At 46.9% G+C, this 10,013-nt stretch overlaps 2 protein-coding genes across 2 annotated transcripts in view; one reads left to right on the top strand and one right to left on the bottom strand.

Moving 5' to 3' along the window:
• Window positions 1–208: 208 nt before the first annotated feature.
• On the bottom strand, window positions 209–1,175 carry LOC130021649 (translation initiation factor IF-2-like). Its single transcript, XM_056112413.1, has 3 exons — window positions 938–1,175; window positions 385–853; window positions 209–299 (listed from the first exon to the last, which is right to left on the bottom strand). The coding sequence occupies exons 1-3, from the start codon at window positions 1,173–1,175 to the stop codon at window positions 209–211; spliced, it is 798 nt and encodes a 265-aa protein (XP_055968388.1).
• RASA1 (RAS p21 protein activator 1) overlaps window positions 853–10,013 on the top strand; it is a 107,505-nt gene continuing 98,344 nt past the window's right edge. The window contains exon 1 of the mRNA XM_056112443.1: window positions 853–1,957. Within this exon, the coding sequence (XP_055968418.1) occupies window positions 1,473–1,957 (485 nt within the window). The 5' untranslated portion in view covers window positions 853–1,472. The remainder of the gene's footprint in view (window positions 1,958–10,013) is intronic.

The raw sequence follows: 10,013 nt of genomic DNA, 5'->3' as shown, positions 1-10,013 counted from the left end.
GTGGTTTCTAGAACGCCTCCTTTCCACGTTTCATTAAGATCCAACAGACACGTGTTTCTGCGTGGGGGGGGGGCGGGGACAGGTGGAAAGAATGAGATGATGAATACTCTAGGGTGTGGGGGGAGGGAGGTTGGTGAAGAAACTTCTAGCTTTAGAAAACGGACTTTAGACCTCTGATTTCCAGCAGAATCCTTCCCTTCCCACAAGCTCAATTTTCTCCTGTTTCGAATTTCACGACGTAGGTTCCTTCTTCTTTTTCCCCATTGACGGTCTGCATTTGTAACACAGTTACTACCATGCTGCAATGGTAATATAAAAATAAAAACAACAGTGTTTCTTCCATCTCTCTCCTCCTCACCCCCTTCTCCCCCGAAACACTCTAGCGGTCCCGCCCCCTGCTCCGAAGCCTGCGCCGGTAGGTCGGCAGGTCGGTGCTCCGCGGGCTCCGGGGTGTAGATTCTCCGGGTCAGGAAGTACGGAACCGGCAGCGCCGCATCTTCTTTTCCCGATCCTGCGTCTTCCAGGTCTGGCCGGCCCAGCCCGGCCCCCCGTCCCTGTCCCCGCTGAGCCATCAGACAAAGCCCAGGGCAGCCGGCCGCGGACAGCCGCCCCGGGGCCGCCACGCGCTCGAACGCGCGGCGCGCGGTGTGTGCGGTGCGCACGGCCCGTCCCCGCCGCTTCCTTCCCTCCGACTCTTCCCTTTCCTCCCGCCCGGGCCGGCCCGCCCCGCGCCCGCCTCCCGCCCGCCTCGCGGGGGCCCGCGCCGCGCAGGCGCCTGCGCAGTGCCGCCGCCCGCCTCCTCCCCCGCCCTTCCTGCGCGCGCTCCTCCTCCCGGCCCCGCCTTCCTTTCTCCCTTCCCCAGCGCGGCGAGCCCCGGGTCGGGAGCGCGGCCGTCGATTTCCCCGCCCCCCCCGCCCCCCCTTCCTCTCCTCCCCACCCCTCCCCGCTGCCGCTGCCGCCCCGTGGAGGATGAAGCGGCTGCCGTGGCCCCAGCCCCAGCAGCGGCACCGGCGGTGGCTGCGGTGGGGGTGGCCGGAACTGGGGTGGTGAAGGCGCGGCGGCGGCGGCGGCGGCAGGGGCTGGAGGGGCCGTGGGGGCCCGCAGTCGCCCGGCCGCCTCCCCGGCGCTTCCCTTTCCCCTCGAGCGCCGCCAGGAAGTTTCTCGCTCCCGTGCATGTGTGTGTGAGTGAGTGTGGGTGTGTGCGGCGCAGGGCCGGGCGGCGTTGGCGTGCGGGCGCCGGGGAATTTTTGCCCACTTGGCTTCCCGTAACCCGGGCGGCTCGCGAGCCGGGGCTGTGGCCCGAGGAGGGGGCGCGGCGGCGGCGGCGGCGGCGGGCGCCTTTTGTTGTTGTTTCCTCTGCCTGGGGGAGCTGCCGGGGGCACGCGCCTGGGTGGGGCGGCTCGGAGCCCGGGCCTGGTGGCCCCCGGGGCTGCCGGGCGGGCAGGGCCGGGCACCGGCGAGCGGGCTTCAACATGATGGCGGCCGAGGCCGGCAGTGAGGAGGGCAGCCCGGTGGCCGGCGGGGCCGTCGGGGGCGGCGCGGCCGCGGGCTCGGCTGCCTGCCCGGCGGCGTGTCGGGGGAAGGTCCCCGCGGCGCTGCCGGTGCCGGCCGCCCCCTACGCGGGGCTGGCGGAGGCCGGGGCGGCGGGGACTCTGGGAGGCGGCACCGCCTCGGGCTCGGCGTTCCCGGGCGTCGGGGGAGCCGGGCTGTCAGGGGGAGGGGCCGCCGCTGCGCCCCCCGGAGCCGGCGGGGAGGTGGCCCTGGGCCGGGGGGTCGCCGCGCTGCCCGCCGACCCCTTCGGGGCGGGCGGCGGCTTCCCTCCGCTGCCGCCGCCGCCCCCTCAGCTGCCGTCTTTGGGCGCGGGCTTGGGGACCGTGGACGAAGGGGACTCTCTGGATGGACCAGAATACGAGGAGGAAGAGGTGGCCATCCCGCTGACCGCGCCTCCGACCAACCAGTAAGTCCACACCGCGGTTCCGGGCTTCGGGGGTCGACGGGGGGCGGTGCGGACTGCGGCTGCGGGCAAGAAGTGGGGGACGAAAAAAGTGTCTCGTTCTAACCCCCAGCGTTTCGGGAAAGTTTGGGAGCTTCTGGCTCGCCCCCCGGGCCGGGGGTTTGGTTTGGTCGCTCATCTTACCCCCAGGAGACACAGTCCCCCCCCGGCGTTTTCGTGGGTTTGTTGCTCCTCTGGGAAGCTGGAACGCTTTAAAAGATGGGGAGTTCGGCAAAACGTGCGTGTCTCGCAGGAGCCGGATGTGATTCTGCCCCTTCCAAATTGGAGTGGTGGACCTGGGTTTAGCTGAGCTTGCACTTCCCCGGGCGATCGTCCTCCCCTTGCCCCTGTGGGCTCCCTTGTTGCGACGAGATGGTTAGCGGGAGGATTCGAATGCAGGTTGTCTGCAGGAGTGTTGCCCTTCCTTTTGCAACGTGCGCGCGCGCGCTCTCTCTCCCGGGATGTTTCCCCTCGGTTGCGCTGCTAGTGCCAACTTTTACCTAGTGGAAGGAGAGTGAGGGCAGAAAAAGCCTTGGGGATGATCCCGTCTGAAAACGTGGCCAGGAAGTTCAGTGAATGACAGGTGTGGTTAAGGGGCCGCACACCTACAGTAGCTAACTTGTGCTTTGCCGATCCCATTTGTTACTATGAATGTAATTCATTGTTGAGACATTGTAACTACAGTGTGGAAATGAAAATTAGAAAGGGGCCTCCCTTAACAGTTTTGTCTGTGGCCGTTTTGACAGTCGACTGCAAGCTATGTAGGACAGGTGCCTTCTCTATACAGTGAGTGTTTACCTTGTTCTCTTCATGAATGAACTATGCCTGTGTTTATAAAGGTGGAGTTTGATGAGTGGAATCTGGATGAGCTCAGTGGAAGTGGTAATTCTAGGTATGCAAAACTTCTGTGGGTCCCATTCCAGTTTTAATTGACCTTTAGAATTTTTGCATCCATGGATCAGAGGCCAAAAAAAAAATTGTGGCTTATATGTTAACAGTCATCCATGGACTGTTGGAAGTGATCATTTCCCCCTTTTCTTTCCTAGATAAACTATGTGGAAAAATTTGAAAGGACTTGAAAAACAAGTTAGGAAGATTCTGTAGTTTTGACTTAGGGCTACATTCTTGATACTCAAGGTGGAAAGGAAAGTTTGTTTCATTTTTTCGCCAGCCATGGCATAGGCAAAGTGTATTCCGTTTTACTGTTCACTAGGAGTTCAATTTTTTTGGTTCAGTTTTACTCCTCCTTAGGTCTGTTTATTACATGCAGACTTTTCTGAAAGTGTTGGGAGTTACAGCTGCAAATTTTACTGCACTGGCTATACACATTTAAGCCTTTTTGTAAAAATTAGTTAAATATTAAGTGCTCATTACCTTCTCAGTACTCTGGTTATAATAACTGAATAGTCTTATGCCGACTCGTAATTGAATTGGAGTAGTCACATTTGATATATTTTCATTCTAAGTTAAAAAAATAGAATTTGTAGAGCAGTTTTAGGTTCAGAACAGAATTAAGCAGAAAACAGTGTTCCCATTAACTATAAGCATGAATGAGTACTTAGGAGAAATTGTGAAAAGTTGTTTGAAATTTTCATCATTTTATGTGCATTTGGACATAAAAAGAGTTGCTTGACTATATGAAATTTTTTTGGCATTCAACAGTGTATCTTCCATTTCTGGTATGTTTCTCAAATTTGTCATTTGAGAACAAATTTCCCTTTTTAAAAACCAACTCAGTCACTGGAGGCAATATAGTATAGTGGTGCAGATTCTGAAGTTATAGCAAGGTTTGGGTTGGAATCTTGACTCTGCCTGCCACTTGCTAGCTGAGTGATCATGGAAAGGTTAACGTTCCCATCTGTAAAATAGGGATAGTAATTAGTCTTCTCTGGTCGTTTCTTAAAGTTTAATGAGAACAAGTACAGTGCCAGACACACATGTGTTCAATAGTCTACCAAAATACCTGTAATATTTTTATTGTGATTAATTTGCCTACTAATTCTGTTGCTATAGGGACTTTGTTACTCTTAATATTTATTGTAGGAATACCCTACTCTTTATTCACTAGAGAATGTTTTAAACTCTAGAAGCATGTCTCTTATTATATTAAATTTTTTATTTTAACGTTATAGTTTTCCAGCAGATTAAGCGGCCGCAGTGATGAATTGAAGTGTTTTTGTATAAATTTCTGTTACTTAAAGGAAAAGGTCTTAGGTTAATGTCAGATATTTCCTAAAGGTTGGTCACGGTCCTCCCGTTGTTCATCAATTTGGTTGAGCATTGGAGACTGTTGTTACTGTGTTTGGCATATCGAATACGTCATGGGGAGCTTGCCAGGCTCTGCCCTGCGGGCAAGATACTCTCGGTAGCTTGCTGGGCTCTTCCAGGGGGTGGAGGAATCGAACTCAGGTCGGCCATATTGGCTGCGTGCAAGGCAAACGCCCTACCACTGCTAAGGAAATTTTTTTTTTTTTTTTGATTTTTGGGTCAGACCTGGAGATGCTCAGGGATTACTCCTGGCTCTGCACTCAGTAATTACTTCTGGCAGTACTCAGGGAACCATATGGGATGATGGGATGCTGGGATGCTGGGATGCTGGGATTCGAACCCGGGTCGGCCACATGCAAGGCAAACGCCTTATCTGCTGTCGCTCCAGCAAATGTTTTTTGACTAAATTAATATTTGATTATGAGAGGCTTGTCATCTTGGTTATTGATAACAGTATTAAGGAGTATTAATTAATCAAATTAATATTTGATTATGAGAGGCTTGTCATCTTGGTTATTGATAACAGTATTAAGGAGGTTCAGTCAGAGGGTTGAGTCCACAGTGTTTTCTAGAGCAGAAATCTCTGGTCTTTACCTGCTGTACCATCTCTCTGGCCCCAGTTGATATAATCTAACTATTAACCTTTACTTAAATATACTTCTTTTTGCAAGCTTTGAGGAAAAACCTTTGCCATTTATTAAATTTGGATTACAAATTTTTATTTCCTTCAGCAGAAAAAAATTTAAAAAATCATATTTATTCCTCAAGGTTTGATAGAACTGCTAACATGACATTCAGCAGAGAAAAGGCTAAGTTAAAAGAGGTGTCATTAGAACTATGATTTTTAAAATTTGCTTTTCATGGCTCTATTTTTTTCTTACTTAGAGTGTGGGGAGATAGTAAAGGAGTATTGTTTCACAATCCACCTTCAGTCATGTATAGAGTGTATAGAGATACTTGAACCTACATTAGCGGGAAAGCCCTCAGAATCCAACCCAGATATTTGTGTACACACACACACACACACACACACTCTCTCACTCACACTCTCCTTATTTTTTTTTATTTAATAATTTTTTTTTTATTAGTGAAACACCATGAGGTACATTTATAGACTTATAAATTTTTGTGCTTGGGTTTCAGTTATACAATGATCAAGTACCCATCCCTCCACCAGTGCCCATTCTCCCCCACCACGGGTCCCAGCATCCCTGCCCCCCCCCCCATCCCACCCTGCCGCTGTGGCAGGGCATTCCCCCTTGTTCTCTCTCTCTTCTTTTGGGTACTGTGTTTTGCCAGAGAGGCATTGAGTGGCAATCATGTTTGGTCTATAGACTACTTATAGCATGTCTCTCCCACCCTGGGAGGGTCTTCACAACACCCTTTATTTGGTGCTCTCTTCTATCTGAGCTTCCTTTTTACCTAGCACATGTGGCTGGCCTTCAAGTCATGGAGCAAAATTCCTGGTACTAATCTCAGCCATTCCTGGGTGTTAGTCTCCCGTTTTGTTGCTTTATGTTCCCCAGATGAATGCAATCTTTCTGTGTCTATCCTGCTCCTTCTGACTCATTTCACTTAACATGATACTTTCCATGTAGTACCACTTGTATGTAAATTTCAGTCTTTTCTAACAGCTACATAGTACTCCAATTTGTAAATGTACCAAGGTTTCTTTAACCAGTCATCTGTTCTCGGGCACTCAGGTTTTTTCCAGATTCTGGCTATTGTAAAGAGTGCTGCAATGAACAAACAAGTGCAGATGTCACTTCGACTATACCTTTTTGCCTCTCTGGGATATATTCCCAGGAGTGCTATAGCTGGGTCAAATGGGAGATCAAATTCTAATTTTTTGAGAATCGTCCATACTGTTTTCCAAAAGGGTTGGACCAGCCGGCATTCCCACCAGCAGTGAAGGAGGGTCCCTTTCTCGCCACATCCGCGCCAACACCTGTTGCTTTTGTTCTTGTCACACTCTCCTTAGTGCATTAAAAACATCTAGTAAATAGTTGCCACCATCTTAGAATTTGGATGCTTTTACATTAAAATCTAGGTCTCTAGTACTGTATGACAGACCCTAGGCATTGTTTCTATTTATTTGTGCAGTGCAAGTAGGTTGCTAGGACTGAGTTGTCTGTTGAGGTTAAATTCTGAGCTTTTCATGTTTCCTGTCGTTTCCACCAGGCCCCTTTGCCTTTGACATTATTTACCTGGCAGCTAGCACAGGTAGCTTTTTTTTTTTTCTTCGCTTTTTTGGGTCACACCCAGCAATGCACAGGGGTTCCTCCTGGCTCATGCACTCAGGAATTATTCCTGGTGGAGCTCGAGGGACCACATGCGATGCTGGGAATCGAACCTGGGTGGGCCTCGTGCCAGGCAAACAATCTATCTGCTTGCTATGCTCTCCCTCCAGCTCCACAGGCAGACTTTTTAAGACTGAAACTTTGTTTTGTTTTGGGGCCACACCTGGCTGTGCTCAAGGCTTATTCCTGGCCGGGCTCGGGACCTTATGGGGATACTGGCGGTTGAACCCAGGTTAGCCTCGCACTAGGCTGCTGTCCTGCATGCTGTAGTTTGGCTCCAACCCCCCTCAAGACTGAAACTTGAAAGTAAAGGAAATAAGAAATGTAAATAATGTTTCCCTCAAAGATTATCTATCTCCTCTCTCTCTATGCTGTTCTTAAGTCAGTGTTAGGGCATGTTGTCTTCATTAATTTTTTTCATTGACTGCACTATAACTATGGACTGTGCCATTATTTTTTAATAAAAATGAGTGAGAATGTTAAATTACAGACAAGATTAGTGACCAGAGCCCATATATTTTTATTGTATTAATAGTAGAGTAATATAATAATAAATATTTCTGAATTTCAGGGCTGTAACAGTGAGTAACTTCTTCCTTTTCTTAGTGGTTCTACTGAGGGCGTTTTAGAGCTAGTAGGAAGTTAAGTAAACCAATTACTACCCAGGCTAGATTAAAATAAATACCATAAGTGAAGGATCATAGAGGTTAAAAGAATACAAAATATGTGTAATCAGGATCAGTAAAGTCTTTGAGAAAAAGCAGATATCTTTTCTGTATTTACTGCATATATTTAAATATATATTAAATATACTTAATATATTTTATGACTAGGTCATTGGATCTCATGTCCCGTGCTTAATTAATAAGTAAATCTATCAGTTAAAAGAAAAAACAAGCCAAATAAACTTTTGACTCTTCTATTCCACTGAACTGTACCTCTGTACCATGTACCTGTGGTCTGGAGGAAGGTTAAAAGGGTTATCTGTAATTACTAAGAATACGGAATACAGGTAATGAGTAGAATTAGTCTGGATTAGACTTCTACCTTCCTGATTATTCCTGTCTTTACTGATTTTTAGGAAAATCAGAAAATACCTTCAAAAGTAGTTCAAATATCCAAAATAGTTCCTTTGTAGGAAAAATTCATTGTTTCTTTGTAATAATGCATATAATAATTATATAAGTTATTATTACACTTATTGGTAACATTTCGTAATTGTTTACTAACAGAAACTGTTCTAGTTTGTTTACATGTGTTGTATTAGTTATTTGTACTGTTTTATTCCTAAACATAGTTGCTAAAACATTTATTTGCTTTTGATTCTGAAATTTGAGCGGGACTTAATGGGGACTGCTCATCTGACATCTTTTGGCACCATTCATGGTGATTTCTTAGCCATAAATCTGGTGCCTCTTCTGGATTGACTGACTAAAGTAAGTGGGGTTTAGTTGGGCATCTCTTCTGTGACACCTTCTTATGCGCTACCCCCCTAACACACACTTTATTCCTACCAGTTCCCATTCCCCTTCCTTCAATTTCCCCCACTAACTTTTCCACTTCATTCTTTTTCTTTTAATTTTATTCATTTATTTTGCTTTTTTGGGTCACACCCAGCAATGCTCAGGGGTTCCTTCTGGTTTGGCACTCAGGCATTACCCTTGAAATGCTCGAGGTGCCATATGGGACGCTGGAGATCGAACCCAGGTCGGCTGTGTGCAAGGAAAATGCCCTACCTACTGTGTTATCATTCCACCCCTCCCCCCACTTCATTCATTTTAATTTGTTTATCACACAGTGGCTAATTTTCACAAAAGAGCTAGGTTTTTTTTTAAAAAAAATTTATTTATTTATTGAATCACTGTGGGAAAAGTTACAAAGCTTTCAGGTTTAGGTCTCGGTCATGCAAATATCAAACACATTTCCCTTTACCTATACTTATTTTTCACCACGAACGGTCACGGTCCTCCCGTTGTTCATCCATTTGCTCGAGCGGGCCCAGTAACGTCTCCATCGTGAGACTTGTTACTGTGTTTGGCATATTGAATACGTCACAGGGAGCTTGCCCGGCTTTGCCGTGCGGGCGAGATACTCTTGGTAGCTTGCTGGGCTCTCCGAGAGGGGCGGAGGAATCGAACTCGGGTCGGCCATGTTGGCCGCTTGTAAGGCAAACGCCCTACCACTGTGCTATCGCTCCATCCCCGAGGAACCCCAATAAACTCCCCCCTCCCAACCCTCCCAGTGCCTGTGAGACAGATGAATTCTAGTTAACACTCTATCTACTTTGACTAGATTCATTGTTTCGATAAAAGATGCACCATTATTATTTAGAGTTTACACCCCCGAATCAGACATGTTGAAAAGGCATTGTGAAATGATTTGCTTTCTACCGCTGGGTTCAAGAATTAAATGATGTTGTGCGGATTTCTGCTATTTTACTTATTAACCTTGGAAGTATTTCTGCTGAGAGTCAGATAATTAAGAGATTGGTTTCTGTGCTCTGGAGCCATGGTCGTGCTGGAGAGCCATTCGTGGGAGGCAACTGGTGACCTTGGTAGGGCGTGAAGGACGAGCCGGGAACGAAGAGCTCGGTTTTTAAGAGAACAAGCTCTTGTTCTTGTCAGTGCTTACAAGCATCTTGGTCTTTAAGGTCTGTTTAAAGTCCAGTGGCCAATGTTAATCATACAGCCTTTCTAGATTTAGTATGGGAGGGGATTGAACGAGTATATAAGGACACTGTTACCTGGAGGTGCAATTTCTTGAAACACCAAGCGATGTTAAAAGTGATAGTGGAAACCTTTGGATTTTAGTGATAGTGGAAACTCATTGTTCAGGTGCAGAAGTAGATTTATATAGAGAGGCCTGCTAGTGGTAGAATCGGGGCAAGTCCAGTTCCCTTAAATTTTCAGATATATTTAGATATGAGTAATGAAGGAGAGGAGATGGAAAGAGGCATTCAGTATTAACTAGTAAGTTATATGTGAGGCACTTTGTATTACCTCGTTTAATTTTCATAAATGTATCGTGAGAATAGTTATTATCTTAATTTTCGTTGTTGTGAAACTGCTAGAACTGTAATTCTAATTCTGATAGAAATTCTGTAAAATTTTCTTTCCCTTTCCTTGTCTAGAACATAAAATACATGTATTGGTACATTCCTACAAAACCCAATTAACATGGTTTGAATTATGTGTACCCCTCCCATTTCACAGATCGAAACCATGACCCCTATGTGACCCTAAATGGACATAGAGATTTTAAGGAGGTAATTTAGGTCCTAGGGGTAAATCTAAAACCAGTAGGATTATTGAAATCTTAAAAGAACTGGTGTTCTTATTCAAAGAGGAAGAGAGACTCTAGGAGTTCATGTGCACAGACAAAACCTCTATGAAAGTTCTGTGAATTTATGATGACAAAGGGACTACTGCCAATTGAATTTCATTAGATACCTT

Source organism: Sorex fumeus, unplaced genomic scaffold, assembly GCF_029834395.1.
Source record: "Sorex fumeus unplaced genomic scaffold, SorFum_2.1 ptg000018l, whole genome shotgun sequence".
NCBI classification, from domain to species: domain Eukaryota; kingdom Metazoa; phylum Chordata; class Mammalia; order Eulipotyphla; family Soricidae; genus Sorex; species Sorex fumeus.
The sequence above is the reverse complement of the archived record's forward strand: the minus strand, read 5'-3'. Positions and strand labels throughout refer to the sequence as shown.

Excerpts from the sequence above, each read along its gene's own strand:
- LOC130021649 (XM_056112413.1), bottom strand. The coding sequence starts at position 1,175 with ATGCACGGGAGCGAGAAACTTCCTGGCGGCGCTCGAGGGGAAAGGGAA. Across the intron at positions 854-937 it reads GGCAGCGGCAGCGGGGAGGG|GGAGAAAGGAAGGCGGGGCC; the intron begins GTGGGGAGGAGA and ends GCGCTGGGGAAG. Across the intron at positions 300-384 it reads TCGGAGCAGGGGGCGGGACC|CATGGTAGTAACTGTGTTAC; the intron begins GCTAGAGTGTTT and ends TTACCATTGCAG.